The sequence below is a fragment of the Sander lucioperca genome, chromosome 1 (genome assembly GCF_008315115.2).
Source record: "Sander lucioperca isolate FBNREF2018 chromosome 1, SLUC_FBN_1.2, whole genome shotgun sequence".
NCBI lineage: Eukaryota > Metazoa > Chordata > Actinopteri > Perciformes > Percidae > Sander > Sander lucioperca.
This window is the reverse complement of record NC_050173.1, coordinates 32128260-32155895: the sequence shown is the minus strand read 5'-3', so window position 1 is coordinate 32155895 and position 27636 is coordinate 32128260. Positions and strand designations below refer to the sequence as shown.

At 39.1% G+C, this 27636-nt stretch overlaps 1 protein-coding gene and 1 long non-coding RNA gene across 2 annotated transcripts in view; one reads left to right on the top strand and one right to left on the bottom strand.

The window, feature by feature from the left end:
• The window catches only part of LOC116052396 (neuronal acetylcholine receptor subunit alpha-7-like), a 35333-nt gene extending 14754 nt beyond the window's left edge, over nucleotides 1-20579 (top strand). Inside the window, exons 3-9 of the mRNA XM_031303063.2 lie at nucleotides 5178-5222; nucleotides 6442-6551; nucleotides 13691-13938; nucleotides 14898-15092; nucleotides 16283-16369; nucleotides 18704-18813; nucleotides 18983-20579. Of these exons, the coding sequence (XP_031158923.1) occupies nucleotides 5178-5222; nucleotides 6442-6551; nucleotides 13691-13938; nucleotides 14898-15092; nucleotides 16283-16369; nucleotides 18704-18813; nucleotides 18983-19606 (1419 nt within the window). The 3' untranslated portion in view covers nucleotides 19607-20579. The remainder of the gene's footprint in view (nucleotides 1-5177; nucleotides 5223-6441; nucleotides 6552-13690; nucleotides 13939-14897; nucleotides 15093-16282; nucleotides 16370-18703; nucleotides 18814-18982) is intronic.
• LOC116052403 lies at nucleotides 1940-27229 on the bottom strand. The gene is made up of 4 exons (XR_004105590.2): nucleotides 27220-27229; nucleotides 21501-21512; nucleotides 12587-12589; nucleotides 1940-2483 (listed from the first exon to the last, which is right to left on the bottom strand). It is a non-coding gene; the product is annotated as an uncharacterized LOC116052403 (long non-coding RNA).
• Between the last annotated feature and the right edge of the window lie 407 nt (nucleotides 27230-27636).

The window sequence follows — 27636 nt, the reverse complement described above, 5'->3', positions numbered from 1 at the left end:
ATTCCTAATATTTATGACCATATGTAGGCTACATTTTATGTACTGGTGTTATTGTTGAATACATTGTGAATACATATTTCTAAAATTGTATGATGTTTTTGTTGAGTTATTATTACACAATACTTTTTCTGATCTTTTTGAATCCCCTGACAAATAACCCATATTACAAAAAAGACTAAAACTAAGCATTTTCAAAAAATAAAAAATAAACTAAACCGCTTTAAAAACTAATTAAAACTAAACTAAATTTGAAAACAATAAAAATAAAAACTAATGAAAAATGCAAAACTATAATAACCTTGCTTCTTACTGGCCTATAGGTAAGGTAGTCACTAAGGCCATCCACAGCTACAGTAAATCCTAAGGATTCACTGTGCCACATGTATATTTAACATTAAAACATGATTTATAAAATCATGCATACAATTATTAGTAGCTTAATGTTCTATACAAAAAAAGTCTTTAGGTCCCCCTACACGTTATTGTAGGCCCAGTTTATTATGCAAATTCAATTTATACAATATGCGTACGTAGTAGAGGGTCCCTGCCCTGTCTCTATTTTAGTTAGGGGTCCTTGGCTTGAAAAACGTTGCCTTACGCAGTTTTAACGCAGTGCTGTTTTCTGTCTGAATGCCTGCTTTTCTGTCTGAAGTGTTTTGTTTCTCATGACTAGTTGCTGAAAGAGGCATTAACACTGCTTATTTAACTTCCCCTCCACATTTCTTTTTTGAAAATTATCATTCCTTCCTCCCTCCAGCTTGTGACCAAGAAATCAATCCAGGTCTACTATCTTTAATGACTTTTCAAATGGTTAAAATTCTGCTCAAAGTAGCAGACAAATATACATTTTTCCCAGAGGGCCTAGTACTTTTCACAGGAGGGCAATTTTAGGGTTGTTTGTCCTTGGAAGTCCTGGAAGTTGTTGTTCTCGCATCTGCTTCAGAGGAGGAGAATGAACGTGAGGCACTTTTTAATCCGATTCTCTAGCGTGTCTAACAGGAACAAGTCAAGTGGACAAGTAACCTAATATACAAACTGGGGTTATGTGTCCATTATACTGTAAAAGGAGGATGGGGCAAAAGCCATCTGCATATGCCCTGAGTGGTTGGGAAAATATGGTAGGGAGTAAAATGAAAGAATTTGAATGTTGTCACTAACACTTTGAGCAAAGCACTAACGCTTAGCCAGTAGTTTAGATGTTTATACTGTATATTGGGTAAACTAGATTTCTGGAACACAGCAAGGATAGAGACTGAAGAGAGACTGAATTTTAATTTAAAAAAGACACCTTTCAATCTACAAACCGTTGTGTAAAACGTGAATAAAAACAGAATACAATGAATTGCAAATCCTTTTCAACCAAGATATTTAATGTTCAAACTGACAAACTTTATTGTTTTTTTGCAAATATTCACTCTTTTTGAATTTGATGCCTGCAACACGTTGGGGGCATGTTTACCACTGTGTTTCATCACCTTTTATTTTAACAACACTCAAAAAGCATTTGGGAACTGAGGACACTTATCATTGAAGCTTTGTAGCTGGAATTCTTTCCCATTCTTGCTTGATGTACAACTTCAGTTGCTCAACAGTCCAAGGTCTCCGTTGTCGTATTTTGTGCTTCATAATGCGCCCCACATTTTCAATGCGAGACAGGTCTGGACTGCAGGCAGGCCAGTCTAGTCCCCGCACTCTTTTACTACAAAGCCACGCTGTTGTAACACGTGGAGAATGTGGCTTGGCTTTGTCTTGCTGAAATAAGCAGGGACGTCCCTGAAAAAGACTTTGCTTGGATGGCAGCATATGTTGCTCCAAAACCTGTATGTACCTTTCAGCATTAATGGTGCCTTCACAGATTTGCAAGTTACCCATGCCATGGGCACTAACACACCCCTATACCATCACGGATGCTGGCTTTTGAACTGATAACAATCTGGATGGTCCTTTTCCTCTTTGGCCCAGAGGACATGATGTCCATGATTTCCAAAAACAATTAGAAATGTGGACTCATCAGACCACAGCACACTTTTCCACTTTGCGTCAGTCCATCTCAGATGAGCTCAGGCCCAGAGAAGCCGGTGGCGTTTCTGGGTTTTGTTGATGTATGGCTTTCGCTTTGCATGGCAGAGTTTTAACTTGCACTTGTAGATGTAGCGACAAACTGTGTTAACTGACAATGGTTTTCCGAAGTGTTCCTGAGCCCACACGGTAATACCCTTTACATAATGATGTTGGTTTTTAATGCACTGCCGCCTGAGGGATCGAAGATCACAGGCATTGAATGTTGTTTGTCAGCCTTGCTGCTTACGTGCATAGATTTCTCCAGATTCTCTGAATCTTTTCATGATATTATGGACTGTAGATGATGAATCCCTAAATTCCTTGCAATTGTACGTTGAGAAACGTTGTTCTTAAACTTTTGGACTATTTGCTCATGCAGTTGTTCACATAGTGGTGAACCTCACCCCATCTTTGCTTGTGAACTTTTTTATATAACCAATCATGACCAATCAACCTGTTCACCTGTGAAATGTTCCAAACAGGTGTTTTTTGAGCATTCCTCAAGTTTCCCAGTCTTTTGTTGCCCCTGTCCCAGCTTTTTTGGAACGCGTTGCAGGCATCAAATTCAAAATGAGTGAATATTTGCACAAAAAAAAGTTTATCAGTTTGAACATTAGTAGTGTATTCAATTGAATATAGGTTGGAAAGGATTTGCAAAATCATTGTATTCTGTTTTTATTTACGTGTTACACAATGTCCCAACTTCATTGGAACTGGGGTTTGTACTTAAAACCTCTTTCAGCCCATTTTTTTTGCAAATATCTTGTATTCTTTGCTGTAGCCTCCAGATGTTTATAAACATCAATATAAGAAACAGAAAAAAAATAATTTCAAAAAAATACCTTGTCAGTTTATGGGATTGCTTCAATTATGTAGCAGTAACTGATGTGCTGAGACCCAGAGTTGTACTAGTACACTGTAACTTTGCTATTCAGTTGTTGTTAGGGAACACAGATGTTCATACAACTTATTTATTCATCAGCTTTAAAGTAAACATTGTTGACTGACTGGTGCTCACATGTTTCTAGGTCAGGTTCTAGGTAAATCTGTCCATATAGAGACTCATATAAACACACACAAATATTCATGTTGAAACAGAAGATAAATGTTAAGAAAAGTGTATTGAAGAAAAGACATCAGTAATAATGTTAAGCATTTATAGAAACAAAAATCTATAGATAACAAGACAAATGAATATGCCGATGACGAATACTTATTAATATACAAGATTGACCTTTTGATGGTACAATGACTGACAATAAATATAATAAAGTAGTTAAGAAAAGTGAAGTCTGTGTGTGTATGGAATGTGTGCTCACTATCCACATAATGCAGCAGGCATCTGATGCTCTGACCTTAAATCAATTAATCAGTCAGATTTTATTTGTATAGCACTTGTAACACAAAGTGCTTCGCAGAATCCACACAAAGCGATCAGTTTTTTTTTTGTCAGTCAGAGTGAGCGCTCCTTCTAATATGTAGTGTCGGCAAAACAATGTTGTAAGCGTAATTTAAGCTATTATATTGGGTTGCCTCTCAGCGAAATGCTCTGAATGAATTTATGTTGGGCTTTTATTTAAAGGGTAAAACAGAGGAAGTAAAGCTGTAGCATTATGCGCTGCCATTGTCAATATCTGAGTTGTCTTGCCGAACCCAGTTCAATAAAGTGTTGCTTGATACTCAATACCTGGGGGTTTGACTGACAATATTCTGATTAGGGTACAGTCTTAATACATTTTATACGACCCATTTCAACAAATTGCAAACACACACCAACAAATCACTGGGCCATTCAAAATCTCTGAAGAGACACACGTTTCCAAGTATTACTTTCAGCTGTGACTTTTACTAGATCATCTGGGTCATCTGCCTAAAGAAAAGACATTATAGAAGGATTTGCCATATGTGCCCACTGCCCACGTTTTTTAACCCCACGCTCAGAAAAAGGACAAAAAGAGAGAGCTGAATACATACATGGATAAACAAACGCAGTATGCTTTAAAAGGAAACTTCTTTGATCTCTTTCAGCCTTCCTCTCCTCAGTGCAGGCATTCTGACTTTTTCACTCTGCACTTGGAGCTGAAATTCTGAAGCTTGCAGAAATGCTAATTTCACCTTGCAGCTAGAATATTAGCAACATAATTTCCCAAATGCAATAAGTACACTTTATAAACATTTCTGAAGTTCATTATTTAATATAATATAGACATATATATATATATATATATATGTATATATATAGGCAAAGACATAGGCTTCAAACTGCATTGTTTCTACGTTATTTTACTTAACTTAATTACTTACTGTTAATAACAACTTTTAATAATAATTATGTTTTTAACCAGGATATTGTCTCACTGAGATTACAAATTCATTTTACAGGAATGTCCTTGCCAAACCATCAGCAGCATATAGAACATACAACATATAAGTTGCAAACCATATATTCAGACTTAAAATATAGAAATATGTTAAAATAGTTGCTTTTACATTTTTTAATTGCTGAGGATTCTTTGCTGTTGCCTCCTTTGTAGAAAATACAGTTAAGATCAATCTCTGTTATCATTGTGCTTGCAGTAGTGCTTTTAAGATAATACATAATTACACAATAACATTCAAAACCTTTAAAGAGCATGTTTAACTGTTGGCATGTATTGCACACTTGAAATAAATAAATGGACACAGATAAACCTGCTGCAAATCTTTTCATTGTGCATCAGTGAGTTGAGAAAAGAAACACTTAGAGCATTCCTTTTGTGATGTTATTATGTCTGAATATGATTAGATGTTTTTCATGCATGTCATTTTACAGTTCATTACCTTTGTTTAAATCCACTAGGACCTACAGTATTTTAGTTTTGAAAGGCTTGTGTAATTTGTCAGATGGCTGCACTGTGAAACCATTCAACAGAACTACACTTGGTTACATAAAACCATCTTTTATACACATTTACAAAGCCTGGTTTGTTCTTTGGATATGCAAAGCAACTGCCCTGACTTGCTAATGGCAAAGCCCTTTTCCACTATATTAAATATGGATTGCCCTGGTTGTCTTTTCTTATACAAAAGAAAAACGTATTCTCTCTTTTCCTTTTCTTTTTTTCTGTTGTCCTCAGGATGAGAAAAACCAAGTGCTGATGACCAACGCTTGGCTGCAGCTGGTGAGTCAAAGTTTGAGAAGGGCACGTTATCAATTTCATGTGTTTTATTTTTGGTTTATTACACAATTATCTCTTCTAATGACACTGTGACTGTTTCTGAAATTACTAGCGCCACTACATTAAGTGCTTGTTGATGATATCAAATTTTAACCATGCACATCCAGATTTGCAATTTATTTCCTGGATAATTTCTTTGTACTTACTCACAGTCTATAATAAATATTAATAATCTAATATTGCCTGTATATCAAGTTAGTATTAGTGTTAGCTCCTTCATCTAAGTATTTTAAGCTATTTGCAATTATTTTCAGAGCTCACAGTTTAACAGAACACTCATCCTCAATACTGGATCTCAGCCAACAGTTGCTGACCGTGTGTGAAATAGAGACAGTGGTTTTGTGTGTGTCCGTGTTCAATGCTGGCATCAGCATACTCAAGAAAACATCACTTCAAGCAGATTGTCAAGCAGAAAGTGAAAAAAGAAGAGGAGGAGGATTAAGTGCCAGTCAACTTGATAGATAATGGATTTAATGCCAACAGGCAAAAATTTCCACAGACATTTTCAAAGCCTCGGGCCAAACTATTCTGTGCAACAGTTTCAAGTAGGACACAGTTTGCTTGGTGCCTACTGTTTAATAAAGTAAAAATCCTGACTTCTGCTGTGGTTAGACGGGGTGGCCTGAAATAAATAACACATTCTCATGAAGCAGAGAGAAGAACCGTCTCTAGCTCATTATCCGATAGTGTTGCCATTTTATAGCTTAAAAATGTAGATAGTAGGCTGTAAATGATGATAGACTGTTACATTGTTTAAGCCATCAGGTGTGCCTGCATGGTTAGAAACATGCTTACAGGAATAACATTTGTGTTCCATTCCTTGATAACTTCAGAATTGCTGTTTAATTTTGAAAACCGTAATACTGCAAGAATCGTTTTACCCCTCCATTTTCATTCCCTTTTTGGCAAGATACAGCCCTTCTTATTTCTCTTGAATGTGCCATTAATTTGTAAAAGTTCAATTAGATTACTTCAACTAGCCATTGCTCATTACTACATGCAGTGAAAGTTATTGCAACTATTTAAAATTTATTTTAAGATCATCTTAAAGTTTAGTGAAAACTCTCTCTCTCTCTCTCTCTCTCTCTCTCTCTCTCTCTCTCTCTCTCTCTCTCTCTCTCTCTCTCTCTCTCTCTCTCTCTCTCTCTCTTTCTGTTTACAGTACTGGACAGACATCTACCTTAGCTGGAATCCAGAAAACTACCCCGGTGTCCAGAACCTACGATTCCCTTCAGACCAGATCTGGACCCCTGACATCCTCCTTTACAACAGGTCAGAGCTGCTTTCTCCTGCTCATAACTACCTTTCTTAAAGCAGCAATATTTGTTATAATTAGATTTATTGTGAGTTTAACAACTGTACTGTTAGTTCACTGAGTGAATAGTGAACTTACAGTAAATACATTACTTAACTAAAAAATGACTCCAAATGAATGATATAGTTGCTCAGTCATGCCTGAATGTAGATATATGCTGCTTGTTAACATGTTTGTCATATCAACTTGAAATGTGATATGTCAAGGCTGTGTTTACAACTTGTTTCCGCTGCCCACAGGTGGCCAAAAAGAGTTGTGACCTTTATTTATTTTTATTTTGTTTTAGTTTAATTTCATTTTTGTTGTTGTTGTTGTCAAACTTGATAAAATAGGTGTTGTAATCCACCATTATCAGTCCAGCAGATAAACACACCTGGCATGTTTTCTTACTATTTTTATTATTGGTTGTCAGTGATTAAAATATCACTCTAATCCTTAATGCACCTCTATTTTATTGATTCTGTTTTAATCCCCAAAAACCAAAGCAGTGTCAGGGTAACTTTAAGCCAATGTGATAAGATCACACCAAACCAAACACAAAACCCAGTGACATAGTTAGCAGGAGGAGATGGGTCGCTTTAAAAACTTTGAAAACTGCATTTAATTGACTATGACTTCCCCACTGATGGGAATTTGTTCCAAAAGCTTTCTTTTAGAAAAGAAAAGATGTGTATTAAATAGGGCTGTCAGCATTAACGCGTTAATCGCAATTTGATTAAGGGCCGAGCATAACGCGTTCATTTTTTTTAATCGCATTAATCGCCTGCCGCCATTTATTAATTTATTTTACACTTCACTCGGCTTCACGTTGTGCCTAACAACGCCCCTTAGCTGTTCTAAAATCACTAGAATCTAGCTAGGCTACTATTTTGACCCTTTGCCGCACCTTTACTTATCATCACGCTGCCATACTTCCTCATAACACATCCTGCTGCTACACGCTGCAGGCATGATGGAGAAAGACAGCAGCAACACAATTCTGAATGGCGCTTTTTATTTTCCAAAACTCTCGGACGGCTCGGTAGACAAGTCAAAAGCCATATGCACATTGTGTAAAGCCGAATTAAAATATCACAAAGCACGTCAAGCTTGAGCTCAGGCAAAGCACTATTTTGGAGAGTGCTACTTGCCGACCTGTGGATGAAACCAAATCCAAAAAAATGACTACCGCTCTTGCAAAATGGGTGGCAACTAACTGCAGACCTGTCTAATTAACTATAGAAATTCAGCGATTAATCACGATTAAGAATTTTTTTTTCGTTTGAAAGCCCTAGTATTAAAAGAACAACCATTTTGACAATTCATTTGCTTTATTGAAATTAATTGAAATAGAATTAACAAGTGATGTTACACTCCTCCAATCATCAATCATTGACAGAATATCAACAGTCTCAATTCAAACTGCCGTTCAGTCTTCTTGCAGTGGCTGACAAAGGCTGTCAATCTCCTTGATGATTGAATTTGGACTTGCTTGTTAATAATAAAGAAACTAGTGTCATGAAGGCATAAAGAGCTATTGATGTCAACATGCTGCAGGTCATTTCTCATTGCATTAAAACAAAAATGTCTGTTTTTTTTAAAGAATTAACAAGACATACTGGTTCAGGCCCTTATTTTAATAACTGAGCTTGGCTCATTGCATTTTTTGATTCAGGTCAGGCTGTATCCACTGTTGTTCATGCTTCTTTGCAAGGCTTCTCAAGTTAATTTGAAATGTAGGCCAGTTGTTTTTCTCCAGAACAACTAATTGCATTGCATTTCCATGCTTGAGTGAGAGATGGATGATCGGGTCTGAGACCCGTGAGGGGGAAGAAATACAAAGAGGATTCAGTCACAAACAGAGAGACAATGACACAGATACAATGAGTTGAGAAGCTTGTAAAACAGAAGATTTGATTTATTTGAACAGATAAAGTGAGGTCAAGAGAGACAGACAGCTTTGCAGTTGATGTTGATCACCCATGTTACTGAGTTAATGGAGAAAATGACCATATTTCCCCCCAATACACACACTCAAACACACACACACACACACACACACACACACACACACACACACATCACAGGGAATACGAGGACAAAACAAAGGTTTGGAGGTATTAACCCAAATTTTAAAAGCTCAGTTTTCAGACCTTGCCAGGATTACCCATGCTAATCTCCCTTTCTCTCTGCCTTTTACCCTCTGCCTCCACTCCTCCCTCTCTACCTCCATCACACATCCCGTCTTACCATCTTTTCTCTCATCTCATTCAAATTGTGTCTTCTTCTGTCTCTCTTTCATAACTCACTGTCTCACTATAATTCATTCTATTCAATCAACTCTTTCTCTCCATTTTTTTCCCGTTCCCTGCCTTCACTGACTCCTCTTTATAAATCATCCCAGCTACCTGTCTCTGTCTGTCAAGGTGTCAGCATTTTACTCTCCCCCTTTTCTCAGTCTACCTGTTTGTGGCTTGCTAGTTTGTCGGCTGCTCTTGCTCTTGTGCTGTGTTTTCACAGTAAATATCTGTTCACACACATGCACACTAGTTGCAAATAGACGCACACTCTTGACATAACACACGTCATTACACCGTGGGCCATAAGTGTGCAACCATAAAACACACTAGTCTTACTGTGTTGAATAGCAGATGCATGCAGGCTTATTAGCATGCAGCTCTGTAAGAGCTCACCATCAATCCATTTGTTCATTTTTATTGTTTTAATATGAAGCTAATGATGTTTGGGAGTGTCGAGGTCAGATGCCATCTCAATATGTAATGTGTTCAAGAAAGGAAGAGTGAGATAAAAAAAAAAATCAAAAAAATCCGGTATTGTCTGTAATGAGTCACTTTGTTCATATTATCCCAGTGTGGAATCTCTCATATTTCTCTCAAATTGCTTGAGAGATATGCATATTTTAAGATCAATTGTGCTTACACTGTTTCACACATGGATAATCTGTGAGACATGGATTACCACCCTGCCCGTATCCATGCATACTGCCTGGGCAAAATATTTTGTTGTTTACCATATTTACAAAGATTTTGTTCTGTGATTGACAGCTGGCATCTTCCATGGCTCAGACTGATATTAGTACTGCTTAAACATATATTTTTTTAAACTCAGCTCATGAAAACGGAACCTTCCGATAAACAATTCAAGATATTGGTCTATTTGATATTGAGAAGTTAAATATTTTATTATTCATAAGAAGGTTATGACAAGAGGACAAATGCACGTAGCCTCCACTGAGACAGAGATGCATGTTTACGATGACGCTCCTCCACTTCACTGATGAGAACCAACTGTAAACTTTATGTTGGCTCCGGCTCGTCTGCTGTGTGTGTGTGTGTGTGTGTGTGTGTGTGTGTGTGTGTGTGTGCGTGTGCGTGTGTGTGCGTGTGTGCGTGTGCGTGTGTGTGTGTGTGTGTGGTGTGTGGTGTGTGTCTGAGTGATGATAGTGTTTGGAAAAAGAATATCCAGATCTAAAACAGCTATGTAAGCCATTGACCTCCTCTCTCATTAGAGGGATAAGTCAATGGTCTCACTTGACTGGAAATCGATGAGGCACATGAAGGACGTCCAACTCAGGTAAAACACAGACAGAATCCTAATTCTGCCAGCAGGGACGGTAGATACAACCAGGTATTGTGACAGGCCATGAAGATGAAAGGGAAATTAATTGAATAAAGGGATAGTTGAAGGGTTTTTTGATTTTCTTTTAGATGGGTGGATGGTTGAATAAATGGATAGATGAATGGATTTGTTGACATTTCTGTGATTAATTAAATAGAAAAATACAATATGCAATGTTTTTAGTTGCGTGTTTTTAAAGTGCATTTTCATCTGGAACAAGGTTTGTAAAGACCCTACAAATAAGATCTGACAGTAAAAATACTTTTCTGTGAATTTTTGAATGAGGTCAAACCTTATAACACCCTGAATTGGAAACAGACTAGTGAGCTGATATCAGCATGATTAGCAAGAGCCTGAACTATTTGTATGTTTGTGTGCACAAAGATGTACTAAAGTGCATATTGGGGGTATCAAGTGTCAGTACCTTCCTATGGAATTTATTCTTTCTTGACAAAGTCAGCATCCAGAAGCCAAAGAGACAATGGAGTGCCTGATGACACACTGAAATTCTGCTAATCAACAATAATGAAGCTCCCATGATACACACGTGATACATAAGTGAATATGTAAGTATAATCAATAATAATCATGTTCACTTTTAATTAGTAACATAACATTATTTTACATGCTGGAGTTTTCAAAGCTAATAGTGTTCTGTAGTATTCCTTGTTGCTCTTTCATGCTGTGCAACCTGATGGCAGGCATCAACAAAACGCATGCAAGTTAAATATTGACTTTAAAGGTACATAATATTGGTATATTACATATTATTTCTGAGTCTGGCATTGAGACCTCTCCTTAAAGATCAGTGCATTATTTATTCCATCCGGCACTGATCTCTTTCTGCCTCAGAATAATGCTTTGCTTTATGGCTTCCTCTTTTTTGTTTTGTGTGTGTGTGTGTGTGTGTGTGTGTGTGTGTGTGTGTGTGTGTGTGTGTGTGTGTGTGTGTGCGTGTGTGTGTGTGCGTGCGTGCGTGCGTGCGTGTGTGTGTGTGTGTGTGTGTGTGCGTGCGTGCGCGTGCGTGTGTGTGTGTGTGTGCGCGCAGCAGAGTTAGTGAGAAGAAAGCTTTGGTGACTCATGTCCCATGGTGCAGAAACCTGTCACTGCCACCATTATCATTGTCGGTCAGTCTCTGTTTCCACCTTGCCCAACTCTCACATGTCCACAGTACTTTTTCTCTGTTGTGGTCCCGTTCTCCCAGGGCTATCACTTGTCCAGTTGTATGCATATTTCAGGTTTAAAATGAGTCATGAGGTCAATGACTGATTTAGATGAAACAATTGTTTTCAGGACATTTTCTGAAGCAAGCTACAATAAAGTAGATATATATTTTGAAACAGTACATGAAACAAGCTCAAATCTTACTTTTTCTCTCGTTTTCTGCACATATACAACTTGTACTGTATGTACTCTCCAATACACACATACAGTCCAGGTCATGCTCTGCTGTAATGTATTTAAGAGCTGATTGCAAGAAAGTGCACACCTCCAGATGAAGTAAGGCCAAATCTTTAATACTTCATCACATAGCTCCGCCTTGGCCAACCCACACATCCCTCCCCCAGCACCCGGAGCCACAGCTGATAGCAACCTGCACACAGAAGAGAAATAAATTACCACACATAAGCCCTTGAAAAAAGATAAATCACTCCATCTTGAGCAAAGGTGGTGACAAATAAAACGGGTCCATCTACAAATTCTTTTAAGATGCTTGCCACGTTCTTTTGTCGGGGCTGAATGAGACTCCAGGATGTTTCAGACACACTGGCGTTATCTCTCTTGCAGGGGATTGCATTGTGTTAGTGTGTGTGTATGTGTGTGTTGATTTGTGTGTGCATGTATAGGTGTATTGTGTGTGCCTTTATGCTGTATATGTATATAGAGTTCAGTGTTTGGGTTTTAGTTCTAAGTTGGTGTGGATTGTAAAGTGAAAAGGACTGTCAGCTGTTCAATGAGCTTTTGTATTTTGAATGGCCTACGATGACAAATGCAGGACTTTACTGATAGGAGTGTGTGTGTGTGTGTGTGTGTGTGTGTGTGTGTGTGTGTGTGTGTGTGTGTGTGTGTGCGTGCACCCCTGCGCGTTTGCGCGCATGTGTGTGTTATGGACATTTCATGGAATGATATACACTAATATTTTTCATTCTTTCCAACTACCTTCAAATGACAGCAAGCCTAACAGAAAGGGGTAGTGCCCTTTTTGTCCCAATTTGTTCGCTACAATATCTGTTGTTTCCTTTTTTCTTCATGCAGTGTTTGTGTAGAATTGGCATTTTTATTCTACTGCCATTTGCTACTGCCTAAGGCTGTCCGTTCAAATGTTAAGACACTTATAGCAATAATATGAACGAGTAAATGGATTAAATGCTACTGACTGGTTGCCTCCTTGTTTTCAAATTTTAATATGTTCAAAGGGATTCTTTCTTTTAGTACTTTTTGGACTAAAATGTGTTTACACATTTTTCAAAATCCAAAACCGTTTAGTTCAGAGTAATGAAATAGGTGGAGATTTTATAAATGCTCTTGTTCCCTAAATGATTTTGTATATGACTATCCTGTGGAGGATTTCAATGACCTCCATGCAGACTGACAACAAGTGAGAAAAAACTGTCTTCTGTGTGAACAACTGAGAGTAAATATAAAACCTGGCTGATGAAAATAGATAAGAGAAACTGGTTATGCAACTGTAAATGGGGGCATGTAAATCCAGATGACTAAGGCATTCAATTAAATAACATTAGTTTATCTGTTTGAGATAAAAGGATAATCCAAAACAAATATAGCACAATGACAAATTGTATTCTCTATACTTTGCTTTCATAGTTTTCCTGGTCTAAACTGATTTTTTTATTCTCTTCAGCTGCCTGCATAATAAAAAGTAGCAATGAAGAGGAGAGGAGATAACTCCTAAAAGCTAGTTTCTACAGTGGAGAATCAATTTGTAGGAACAGGATTTTGGCCATATACTGTATAAGAAAACAAAACAAGACACTGTCTGAGTTCAGACTTTGCCTCTGGCACTTTATTCAAGAGTTCACACTCTCGCCGACACCAGATGAGCTACTCTTTAATTCTTAATTAGAGTTCAACTGGAGTGCCAGAGCTAAAAGTGGGTCTAAAGTAAGGTGTCTAGGCATTTTCTTGGTAGTTGGTAGAGAACCGAAACAGAGCCAAAAGAGAGTGAATGTTAGACTTAGATTCATTAGGTGGCCAGAAACACGACTCAAAATGAATGAAAACGTTGCTCCGTAACTGCTGGCTGTGTAAATAAGCAACTGTTGACTAACTAGTTAGCCATATTAACTTGAAAGGTGATGTATGTAGGTGATATAATGTTATGATATAATTCAATATATCAATAAAAATAAAAAAATAAATAAAAAGATTTCAGCAAAATAGAGCTTTAGCTCACAGCAAAATGATGAAATGTTTCGAAGGTGCACATACACGTTACTCTCTCTTTTTGTCTCCCCAGTGCGGACGAGCGGTTTGATGCCACCTTCCACACCAACGTACTGGTAAATGCGTCAGGTTACTGCCAGTACATCCCCCCTGGGATCTTGAAGAGCACCTGCTACATTGACGTGCGTTGGTTCCCCTTTGACGTCCAAAAGTGCGACTTGAAGTTTGGCTCCTGGACGCACAACGGCTGGCTGCTGGACCTCCAGATGCTGGATGTGGACACATCCACCTATATACCCAACGGGGAGTGGGACCTTGTGGGTAAGAGAGATGCACTGTTTTCGCTGTATTTGAGAATCCAGTGTAATTGTATAATATAATAAGTATATTTTAACATAAAACTTTTCTCTAGTTGTCTCCTAAGATTTCTCCATCTAAATCCTGAGATGAGATGAAAACAAAACTTTAAACGTTAGTTCAGGTGGTATAAAAAATATGGCTGCTGTATTCAGCCTATGCAATAAATAGTGGATACTCCCTCACTAGATTACTTGAGTCAATATTTTCCATGATTTTAATAATTGAAAAAATATTCAAACATAACTGACCAGGACAATGCTTTACAGGCTATAGAGTAAAATACCTATGGATCCATAAATAGCCTCTCTTCATTTGTGCTCCCTCCTTATTACACCGGGATCAGGCCTCGCAAACTTCCTGTGTCCAAAGTCTTTTTATATAAAAGATTTCTTGATGGGACATCATTTGGATGGTTGTAGCTGGATTAACTGGAAAGGGAAGAATTTTTGGAAGACTTCCCAAGTGGGGTGTTTCCAGCTGGGACAGAGCTGCAGCAGATCCCTGTGCCCCTTGGGTGATGGTTAGCTGGAAATGGGTGTCAGACAGCAGCAGATGGCATGCAATAGGAATGTTTGACACGTTGGCAGGTGGGTAGCCAGCCCATGTGTGAGAGCAGCACACCACATCCCCAGAGTTGTAGTTCAAGGGGAGATAGTTCAGCTGTTAAAAACCGTTTTAGCTTTTTTTTTTCTTCTTTTTTTGGATGCTGAACATTTTTACTAACAATACAATGATAAAATAAAGGCAGAGCAAAGTTCAAAGCTTGGTCTGAGTAATACATCCCATGAAACATTTAGACTCTTTATTTCTTCTATCTGGTTTTCTCGTTTACACACATTATAGAAGCTATTTAAATCTTGAATGACTTTATTAGTCCACACAATTCTACCTGACCTGTATGCCCTGTGCCCCGCTCTTAGGTGTGCCAGCCAAGCGCAACGAGCTGTACTATGAGTGCTGTAAGGAGCCCTACCCTGATGTGACATTCACGGTCACCATGCGCCGCCGGACGCTTTACTATGGCCTCAATTTGCTCATCCCATGTGTGCTGATCTCTGGCTTGGCCCTGCTGGTCTTCCTGCTACCAGCAGACTCTGGAGAAAAGATTTCTCTGGGTGAACACATATTATTCACATGAAATGACTTTGCTTTCCAAAATGTTTATAAAACGTGTTATTGATCTGAAGAAGAAAGATGGAAAGAAGGTGAAGATGTTTGTACAGTACAGGGCATTTGGTAAATAAAAAACTCCACCAAGAGCAATATACAAATTTTAGTTTGAAGGTGTTCAAGCTAATACAAATACAGTCAGAACTGTACACCAATATATAAACATATTAAAGCACACTCACAGATTTGTTCATGCATATTTGTCTTTATGAATCATATAGCAAGCCATGAATACATGCATGTCAAATCTCCATGGAATAATTAAATTTGAAAATAAGAGGCTTGCCACTAAATGCATTTTGGAATTCTGTCAGTGCCAGTGAGTTTTGATAAATAGCCATCTATGAATGAGCAGTCAACAGTTACAAAGTCAAAGTGTTTAAGGGAACACGTCAACTTATTGGGACTTTAGCTTATTCACCGTATCCCCCAGAGTTAGATAAGTCCATACATACCCTTCTCACAAACTGGGAACTATATTCTCAGAAAGCGAAGTACTGCTACTTGGGCGGAGTGATGTGCGCAACACCTGAAAAGCACCATTGTTGCTCTCTGCTCCTCAGCACGGGGCTTCTCGTGTGCTGCGAGCAAATCACTCCGCCCAAGTAGCAGAAGTAGCACTGCTTCGCCTTCTGAGCATATAGTTCCCAGTTTGTATACGGATAGAAGATGGCTGTGTCTCATGTGATCTTATTTGTACACACTGTTACTATACAAATCACAACATGTAAATAGGAAACTGTTGGCGTTATTTTGTCACTTATTGGGAGCAGTAGGCTAATTGGAGCCGGTTACCTCCAGGATCTGCTAAGCGAGGCTAGCGGTGGGTGCGCCAGACAGAGTTACGACACGCACGGAGATGAGAAGGGTATGTATGGACTTATCTAACTCTTCGGTCGGCATGTTCCTTTAAGGGATTTCTGGAGCTGCAACCTACCTTGGACACATCAGAGGAGCCAGCATCTGATAAATAGTTGTAGTCATTGGAACATAACTGATTACATACATAAGTAATTACAGGAATGATTTCATACACCAGTGACTCTGATCACATCATTATGTGTATATACTCATGTTCTCCCTCTCTCTCTGTCTCTCTCTCCCTGTGTGTGTCTCTCTCAATCTCTGTCTCAAGGCATCACTGTGCTCCTTTCGTTAACTGTCTTCATGCTTCTGGTAGCAGAAATCATGCCTGCCACGTCGGACTCTGTTCCTCTCATCGGTGGGTTGTGTGTGTGTGTGTGTGTGTGTGTGTGTGTGTGTGTGTAACATGTTTAAGTGTGCATGAATGTAGAATCACCGGATAGAATGTTTTTCCAGACAGACATCTTTTTTAACAGATGCAATATATCTCACCAGAGCTATCCTTGATATGTGTTTACCTTGTGAAAAAACTTCACTAACAGAGTGGAAAAGGCTCTATAAAAAACAGTCAAACTAAAGAGACTGTAATATCGATTTAGTACATCAACCTACAAACATTACTGACCAGTCTACAGTAACAACTTGACTGTGCCTCTGACAATTTCCTGCACTTTCAGTAAACACCAGTAATATAAAACATGCATCGCTTATTGAGTGTTTTAAATGTAGGCCTGACCTATATATATATATATATATATATAAAATGCTGTCCTGAAAAAAAATCATAAATAAAAACCCATCTTGGTGTCTGGCTGGGCTTTGGTTTGAGCAGCCTGAGGGCGTCTATACATCATTCACAGCGCTCCTGGATGGTGTGTGTGGAGAAAATTGTAAATAGTCTGGGTTGTATTCTCTACAGTTGGAACACTGCGTCCATAACAATGATAATGCTGTAGCCTACTTAGCGTTATAATTCACATTAAAGGTGCTGTAGGTAGGATTGCGAAGATCTAGGACTTAGCCAAAAAAATCGACAACTTCTCAGTCCCTCCTCCCTTTCTGCTAAAGCCCAAAACAGTCTCCTAAGCCCCTCCCCCCACAAGGGAGAATGAATGCGTGTGCATGAGCAGTGATTGACATCCAGCAGTTAGACACCCCGGCCCTGATTGGTGCATCTGAACAGGGAGCTGTGGATTTTTGCAAATCGCACTACAGGAGGACAGGATCTTGCTCCACTTTTTGCCACAGCTTATAAATTAGCAGGACCTCTTTCTGATACCATTCATTGATGGTTGTCCTCCAGACTGATCAGAACTGCATCCATGGTTAATCAATCAGAATTAAGTATTCAACCAAGCCGTGTAATAATAGACAATATCATATGCCCATTTAACACAATAAGTTACATTAATATCAACTCACAAAAAGCAACTAAAATATAATTGGACTATTTCTTGTTTCTTCCAGACACTGAAATGAAATTAATTACAAACTATTCTTTTTAATAAAAAGAATACATATAAAGTGGGAATTTCAAAATCAACGCGCAGCTTAAACATGATGATATGTATCGATATTTTCACTTTGCATCGATGATATTGGATGGTTGATCATTGAATCAATGTATTGTTACAACTGTAGTATTATACCAGTCTCACTTGGGCAAAATGAAATATACTGTACATATCAACTGTTCATTATATGAGTGTATTGATGTGAGTCGTGTTTGCTCATGCTGAACATGGTCACCACTACATCAATGTGATGATAACTACCCTTGCTGTGAAAAGCTTGATAAATGCGTAGTCAATAGAGTGATTTATCTGTGTTTTTTATTTCCCTCAACCTCAACACAAGGCCAACTGGGACACTTTTAGCAGCATTGTTAAAATGACTCATGCTCCTTTACAACACAATGTCTGAGTGTGGATATGAGTTATTGTAGCTGCTTGACCTTGAATACATGAAGCAACTGTTCAACACTGCTGCCAGCATTAGGCCATATGTCTTTTATCATCAGCCCTTAATCACCAGATAAGCATAGTGTGTTCATTTAATTTTTGCTCATTTAGTTAGACCTGTCTTATCCGTTTCAAGACTATTTGGCTCAGTTGATTTTAATTTTGTTGAGCTTTCATTTTTAATTTAGTTAGTTCAGCCATGATCAACAATGTGGTTCCTGACCGAAGGTCTCACAGTTATGTTTTGAATTATTGTACATCATATCTTTAGGCAGTCTTCTTCTGACTCTTCTTCCATAAAGAAAACCAAAGTGATTAGTGGTTGACCATAAAGCAGTCATGACACGTATGCCCTTAGATGCCTCTCTCTCCCTCTCTCGCTCTCTCTCTCTCTCTCTCTCTCTCTCTCTCTCTCTCTCTCTCTCTCTCTCTCTCTCTCTCTCTCTCTCTCGCTCTCTTGCTCTCTCTCTCTACTGTTTTTGGTTTGTTTACCCCCATTCTCTGTTTGGTCACATTTTTTGCACATATTTTATTTCCCCCGTTTTAGTGCATCTTTTTTCTTGGCAATACAACTGCACAAATTGATCAGACTTGCTTTCCTTTCACAGTGTGAAATCAACCTATTTTTCTTAATGTTTCACCTGTTCGTGTTCATTAACTGTGACCATGGGGTAGGCATGACCTTATCTCTGAGCAAAAAAGTATGTTGATGTTTTTTGTGTACTCGGCAGCCCAGTACTTTGCCAGCACCATGATGATAGTGGGAATGTCTGTGGTGGTGACAGTTATAGTCCTGCAGTTTCACCATCATGACCCTCAGGGAGGCAAGATGCCCAAGTGGGTGAGTGACTACAAATGATTTAATCAGATAATCATTTCTGTTGTCATTGATAACATTTAGAACAAATGTCAATGTTTGTTTAAGTGTGTGATCGTGTGTGTGTGTGTGTGTGTGTGTGTGTGTGTGTGTGTATGCGCGCGCACCACTGACGCTCCCTCTCTCCCCTCAGGTTCGCGTGGTTCTGCTGAACTGGTGTGCATGGTTTCTCCGTATGAAACAACCTGGCGATGAGCGCAAGCGGCCTGTTTACAGCTACCGTCACACCTCCCAGCACCACACCAGCACCAGCTCTCTAGAGATGGGCACTGTACCAAGCCTCACTATGCCCCTCTCACAGACATCCTGCCCACCTTGCCCCACAGGCACCACCAACGGTTCCATGAGCCACTACTTCGGCAATTACCACCCCATAGAGAGCCCACACTGCCCACCTTCTAGCGACTCCGGGGTAGCACTAGGAGGACGTGCCCGTGGCTCCCTCAGTGATGAGGCTGAGCCCCCTGGAGGAGTTGGCAGTGGTGTTGGAGGCCTGGGGATGGGAGTTGGACCTGGTATGGGAGTCAGCATTCCCCCACCAGAGATCCAGCGCATCTTGGATGAGGTGTCATACATAGCCCAGCGGTTCCGTGACCAGGACAAGGCTGAGGCCATCTGCAGCGAGTGGAAGTTTGCAGCAGCGGTGGTGGACCGGCTGTGCCTGGTGGCCTTCTCTCTCTTCTCCATCATTTGTACCTTCACCATCCTTATGTCAGCACCCAACTTCATAGAGGCCGTCTCCAAGGACTTCACATAGCTGTTTGCAGCAGCAGCAGGAGAGAGAGAAGGAAAACAGCAGAATATTAGGTTTAAAGAAGAGATTAAGAGAGAAAGTGGATGTGGGAAGGAAACAATGAAGGGTGGAGTATGTGGTTCTCAACCTACAGTCTGGGCACCCCATTGGAAAGGAGCTGGGCGACACAGTGTTTCATGAGAAAATTTAACTCAAGAAACTCAAGAATGTAAATGGAGCCTTGCAGCTCTGCTAAGCTGCTGAATTGAGCCAATCAGGAAACAGAATATTCATGATTGATAAATAAGTAATAACAAAGACAAATCATTATGTGACATTAGCACATTCCAAATTAAGAATAGAAACATACATTCATTGTCACACTCTGTCCTAATGTCGGAGACAAACTGTTCATATCTAGAATAGCAAAATAGGTTGGGCATGCAGACTAAACAGCAAACCTGGGGAGACTAGAGGCAAAAGGTTGGGAATCATGGGGCAGTAGAGGAGTACACTGTGTAGATTTTCTTTTTTACATTAAGTAAGATATCAGTAAGGTGAAGATAATGTGGCAGCTAATTGTCTTCACCCTGAAAACAGTGTAAATATCAGTGTTTTATCTGCACTATTCATTTAGAAAGCTGCTTAATTTACTGCACAATGACTCATACAGCACCACAGTCCACCTCACTGCTTTTTCTCTAGTTCATTTCACTCATCGCAACTATTTTTGTCCTGTATGTACAAATCCACACACACACACACACACACACACACACACACAATTTCCAAATATCACCTCAGTTTGGGTTCATGCCAATTGTTCACCTTCTTAACTCTTAGTACGGAAATTAGGCTTTTTCTGATGATGTACCATCCCCGTAATGATATTGGTTAGTTAATAAAATGAGATGTTTCACTGTAAATTTAATTGTTTTGGCTTTCATACTTCGATCACCATACCATTGGACACAACTTCATTTGCTTTTAGGAATGCTTATTTAGCATCACTTTTCACTTTATCTTGCCTGTTTTATTTTAGCCAATAGAATCTGTAACATATTATATACACAACAGTTTCAGACAGTGTATGAAACAATGAAACTAGACTAGTATGTACTGGTGTTGACCAGTTACACAAAATGCACAGGCATCTTTCTAAAGTGCAGTCAAATACTGTATGCTGAACTATAAGTGCATCTATTAACCAAGTGGTCTGTCACTACACGTAAAAGCCATTGCTTTAATTGTAGGAAACAGGTCATGTAAAAGTTGTCTAACTGCTGTAAATGAAATACCCATATTTATGTACCTTGTTGGACTTCGTTGTACATATGTGGTCACTGAAGATGAAGAGCGAAGTGACTTTTGAATCTCTGACACCACAGACAATGGCTAGACAGCAAGAAGAAAACTTCACAACCCCATCCACCACCATATCACTGGAGAATATACTGTAAATTTATAAAAGGCTCTACTGTCAGTAAGTTTTGTCTGTTTTGTAGAGGGATCCGAGTGACTGATTCACACAGCGTTGTTAACGTGTTTAGTGCCACCTCCCAGCCACCTCTTTGTCGTAGCTACAGTCATTGATCTCTTTATCTCTTTTTCTGTCATTCCAAGTGTGGGTTTTTGGCTCTCTATGTTAATAAAAGTCTATTTATTCTCTGTATACAAGGCTCTGGATAGATCTGTGTAGATATAAAGTGGAGGGAGGGGAAAGCTTGGTTCAGAAACCAATGGTTTGTTGATAGTCATCTGGAACATTTGCCATTAAAAGTAGACTAAGCCTTATACATTCACTGTGGTAAATAAATTGAAATGTGTTGTGGCCTTCATAGAGTTATCCCAAACACAACTAATAGCTGAGTCCTCACATTAAATTGCTCTCTGTAGTTTCTTGGTTAAACAAATCAACCTCAGACTTTTGCTTAACTTAGTGGGCAAAACATCAGCTTATAGCTTCAAGTCTACAAACTCCATCCACAAGTTACAAGTTCAATCAGAGTGCGTTCTGCTTTACTTCAAGCTGGCAAATTGCAAGAGAACAGATCGGCCAGATGTCTCAAAGTGTCGAATCGGGACAATGCAAAAGAAAATGGGGAAAAAATCCTTTAACTGATTGTAAAACAGTTGCAATTATGGTGCCATATTTAAAGATGAGCACATCCACAAACACAATGTCACCATTAGCGTCTACAGTGATAATTAAGAAGACTAATGAGCCATTACAGTAAAGTGTCTTGTGTTTGTGTCACAGACGGCTCTAAATCTCCAGCTTTCATAACTGTGATACATTAATTTTGCCACCATGTTAATGGAACGGAATGTGCTTATTTTGATAGGAGGGCAAAAAACCCTATTGGACAAGTTCAACAGTCAAAGAACCTGGTCAGGACAAGACAAATATAATGTGAAAAATCCCTTTATTTCAGTAAAGCTCTGGTTTTCTTAGACAGTGGTAGAAATGTCTTTGGTCTGAGATAATGAAAGGAAATAAAACATTGAATGGTAGAGGAAATCAAATTGGAGCTGAAATATGCCAGCAAAGCATGCAAGACAAAGTATGTGGGGCATGTTTTCCTTCTGTGGTCAAGGAAATATTCTCTGATTTCTTTTCTGTGTGGCCAATAAAGGTTGCCTCTCAACTTCCAATTGTTTGATGTTTTCTGGATGAACTCCAATGAATAAGGCAGAACCCACATTTCAGACATAATTGTTGGCAGTTGGCGTTCCTTTGAAAGATATAAGTTTTATTTTCTGCTCAATGACTATCAAAATGTATCAAATTAAGGCAGGAATCTATTTTCAAATGATTTCGTCATTGTTCAATATGTCCATCTTCAGAACTCAAAATTTTACTTAAAACTACTACAAAATTAAGCTTTACTCTCTGAGGGTTCACAGGTGAAAAGGAAAGCAAACATCAGATAAACAATTAGACTGAGCCAAAAAGGCATATATTTTTTTATTTATCAAGAAAATACTAAATAAACATCATAGTTAACAAGCTGAGACTAAAAGATACCAGTTAGTGCTCTTCTGTGTTGTATGTTTGTGTAGGACACTAAAGTGTTGAGTTATGCCTCTTGTATTCTAATCATTTATTAAAGGGGCATGGGAATAAAAATGAGTGAAACAGTCCATGCGGATGAAAGTACAGCAGCTCGTGGGCAGAGGGAGATGCAGCACTTTGTTTGAACAAACTTCTAAAAACAGAGATTCAGTAGAAAATGTAGGAACTACCCGTAGATTACCCGTATTAAACATCAAGCTGTATGATCAGACATCAGTTAATACTTACACAATTGTGATTTGGAGATAATGTTACATTTTTGGTGGAGAAGACACATCAATTGTGTGGGAGAGCATGAGAAGTCAAAGAGGAAAGGAATAAACAGGTAAACCGGAGAGTGGCCGGTCAGTCTGACATATGCCGATTTTATGCCGGTCAAATGCACTCAGGCACCGCATGATAAACATCGCGCAACATCAGCATCGCACGTGCACACGCACCGCCGCTCCATCAGTTGTTTATGAAATGTCATAAAGTCGTAATTATATAGACTCTGTAGAGCCGTTTGCTCTACTGATCTCAGGCGAACGGTCAGCCGCTCTCTCTCCCCTCTGAGGCTGAACAACTGGAACAAGAAAACCGCACTCACAGCTACAGTTTATCGGAAAATAGCGTTGGGCACGCTGACTTTGATGAATTTACTGTTTATCAGACCCCAGATGAGACAAGAAGCTAACGTTAGCAAATGCTGCGGTGACGGTCCATGTCTCTGATGCCCACTGCAGGAGACGCTGTATTCCTCCGACACGCTGTATTAACGTTACTGTTTAAAACGCTTTCCAGGTTAGTGGGGATGCATACCGCTCCAAACCAACATTAAAAACGTAGTAATCTTCCCTCAGCCTTTAGTTTTGTTGCTAAACTGTGTGTAGGTAACAGCACTCTAGGGTACGGTCTATTTGCTGGATTGTTCCGAGGTAACCGTTATTTTATTTTATTTTTTTTTTTAGATTAGATTCAACTTTATTGTCATTGTGCAGAGTACAAAGACATCGAAATGCAGTGAATTTCCCACACCAGGAGTAATTTATATAGTTTTATTTTATAGCGATAGATTATCTGTTCAAAAAATGTTCTATGTTCTATGCAAAATAATTTGAATGAATGAATTCTTTATTTGAATTCTATGCAAAATCGGTATCGGCTGGTCAAACTCAATGAAAAATCGGAAATCAGAATTGGCCTAGAAAGTTGTAATCGGTGCATCTCTAGTAGCAACCAGTTAGTAGGCCACACATAAAGAATATTACATAACGGAGGATAAACAGAGAATCCCAGCTGCAAGGCTAGATCATAGGTTAAGAAGAGAAATGTCAAATTCATGATAAAGGGTGACCTCTGGCAGTCCATATGTTTATGTTATGTATGTGTGTGTGCGTGTGCGTGTGTGTTAAATAAGTGATCAAGTTTGGAATAGGCTGGGCTGTTAGAATAGAAGAGTATTAGTGCCTCCTCACAACAATAGACTAGAGTTGTTTAATTTATTTAACATTAAACTACATCTTGCACCCTCATTTGAGTCCAAATTAAATCCTGACTATAATTTGTGAGCGCTGATCTGATTAATCAATATAATAATAATTCTAGATTGCATTTAGAATGTAAAAGCATGTACTACATTGATTTTGTACGAGTGTAACAAATCTGAGCACAATGGTGTTTGTCATGAGGGAAAAGTCAGATATTCTAAATCAGTTTTAACCTTGTAATTATTCAGGAATTTGGGGAATACATACTGTAGCAGTCACTCACCAGATTACACACAGTTTAATTAGAAATCTGTTTGTTCTTATTTTCATCTGAGAAACGTGAGAATTTAATCAGGGATCACAGCCCACAAGTTGTGAAAAGGTGGAGCCTCAGTGAACACAGGACTAAAACACAATATACATATTCAAATACACACCACATGAAGCAAACACCTTTATTCTGTCATGATCACTATTTATACTCCAATCTATCAATCTACACTTATTATATATAAATATAAAGTATTCTTTGCCAGGTTGAGGCCCTGGAAGACTTGTGAAGGTACAGGGTAAAATGATGCAACAAAACACGGAGAAATCCTGAAGGAAAAATGTCTTTGTTGGAATTTTATTTATGCTGCTATAAACAGATGAAAACAGTTTCTTTTTTCCATGAAAGGATTTCCCCTGAGCAGAAAATTAGAACAGATGCATGTGCCCCAATCTCATCAACACTGCCTGATATACATAGCAACCCCCCTTGTGAGGATGAACAGCTCAGCTGCCAGACTCAGGCTTCTTGAGATGACAACATGTAAACAAGTGTTGGTGTTGTGTTTGTTATTGTTGTTTTTAGTTCATGCCAGTGACAGGAAGCTTGATGATATGGAGCCTAAGTGGTAACGTGGCAAGTGCAAGACTGGGCGTTTGGATGCCTCACATACACACATGTACACAATTGTAGCTGCCACTACCAGCCGCACACACCGTTCACACACACTGTGCATGGCGGGGGCCTGAGCGAGACCAGATTGCCTGTTCAGAGAGTGTCAAACGGTCAGACTGCTGAGCTCAGCATGCAGCTGATGTATACTTCATGGGGAATCCAAAAGTTATGAACCAAAACAGAGACACTTGCTCTTTTTTTCCAGAATAAAATCTGATCTGTGAGCGTTAATAATGCAACTACAGTAGGTGATATACTGTAGGTAAATTATTTTGAAATCCAAACGATAAACAGGTCAAGGGAGCTATAGGGCAAAGTGGGGAAAGGGCAGGAAAGTAATGAAATTCATGAAAAAGTTATCAGTTGAAGCTCAATCTTATTATTATCCAATATGGCAACGACCTCTGTCTGCTGAACTGCTAGCCCAGCATTATTAGTTAAAAGAAATATGAAGCTCTCGCTGTGTGTTTATGTGTGTGTCAGGTGGATTGTGAGAGACACGTCATCATGGCCGCAGAGTTACTGGACGCCTCCCCCCCCACACACACCTTCCCTGAGAGCCTCCTCTCGTGCGCCCTCTTTATGTTTTCTCATTCCAGTCCCAATCAATCCCACAATTCCCATATGGGGTTGCAGTTGGGAAACAACCCTGCTGGGCGCTGCTGCCACAACAGATGATCATCTTCTCCTCTTTGCCCTGCGAGTTGCACAGCCAGCTGTCCGGTTCTCAGGTCCAAATAGTCTCTCACCTTCACACACTGCCTCACTCCAAACAGTTCTTTGGTTAGGTTGGTTAGATGACTTTCTGCTCTTACTTTACTCTATTCTGTTTTGCTGCTACCCATTTGCTTGCTTTACTTTTTAGTCATACTGGTGGCGTGGCTCTATGGATGGCAATGTCAGTCTGTCGGTTAGTTGGTTGGTTGGTTGGTCTGTCAGTCCACCTTCTGGTTTAGACTGTAGTATCTTGACAACTATTGGATTGTTTGACATGATCTGTTGTAAAGACATACATGGTCCCCAGAGGATAAAGCTCACTGACTTTGGTGACCCCCTGATTTTTAATCTAGAGCAACCATGAGGTTGACATTTGTGGTTTTGAGGGATTGCCATGAAATTTGGTACAGACATTCATGTGCGAGACTGTCCAAAAGCCATGAGTTATGACTCATCCAACAGGAGCAAAGGATGTAGTCAGGGAATGATATTATAGACCAACAAAGTTAGTGTAGGGTGGAGGTCTGGGTGGATGGATGGATTAATCACATATTTAGCTATTGTATCCATGGTAACAAAGGTCTCCTAATCTTCAACTACAATATTTCCTAACCAACTAAGGACTTATGATCTTTCCCTAACTAAGTTTTTCTTGTGCCTAAACCTAACCAAACAATCATTTTTCAACAGTGATTTTTTACAGTTTTGGAAGGCACGGACAAATGATGTGGTCCTGCCCATATGGGCATCGGATAAGAAAAAGCTTGTGTCTTTCTAAAGGGCAGTTCAGTTACAAACAACAGACTTTGTAATTTAATTTGGAGGACTTGTTGTCATGTTCCCCTCAGGATGAATTATAATTATTTTGGTGATCATCTAACTTTTCATCTAGTGCTACAATCAAGTCAGAGTAGCTTGGCCAATACAATTAGTAAATGTCAGCATGCTAACATGCTAAACTAAGATGTTAACATTTTAAACATTTAGCATGTTAGCATTTGTTTAATTTCTTATGTTGTCTATGTCCTGTTTTTTGTCTATTTGTTACTGTTTTGTCGTGTTCTCTTCTCTATTTTTTTTTATTGTGTGCTATTTTTCTATTAGTCTTTTTCTATGCTGTTTCAGTAATTCATTAAGGCATTATTTAATCAACTCTGTCGTGACACTTTCATTGCTGTAATAAGCTGTGATTCATTTCAGTGGTTGGAAAAAAGCAACAGCCCGAATGCTAATGTGACACACCGCCAAATGAGAGAGCAGCAGCATGGTTGGCCGGACAAGGAGTCCTGTCATCCATCAGTCTCATCTCACTTTCCTGGTTGTCCTGACAGAGCGGAGCCCTTATCCTCTCTGTCAGAGGTCTGGATAACTGTTTACTTGGCTCCGTCTGCAGGCTCGAACCAAAACAAACAAGTTTTATATGTGAGACGCGATACTCCCCAAAAGAGATATGGTGGCAATTGAATGAGTCAAATGGTATTCATATTCATGACACGCAAACAAATGAGCACACCATTTGCAAATAGGTACATTAGTCTGCCAAGTGATGATTTTGCCAAGTTTCAAGGACAACCGCAGAGAAAGCAGCCCTCTGAAATAGTTAAGAGTATTACAACGTAGATTGGAGCATAATCTGAAACCTGTGAAAACAGAGAAAGAACCAAGCAGATTGAAGCCTTTGAACTGTAAACTGGTAGTGATGCCAAAACCAAACGGATCAAAGCGATTAAACAATCTTTCATCTAATATTGAAGACATTAGTTTCAGTGTACTCATGGAGCTCAGATAACAGGCTGCAGGTCACACTTTTGATGGCTGCATTGACAGGAACTGAACTGCCCTTTCA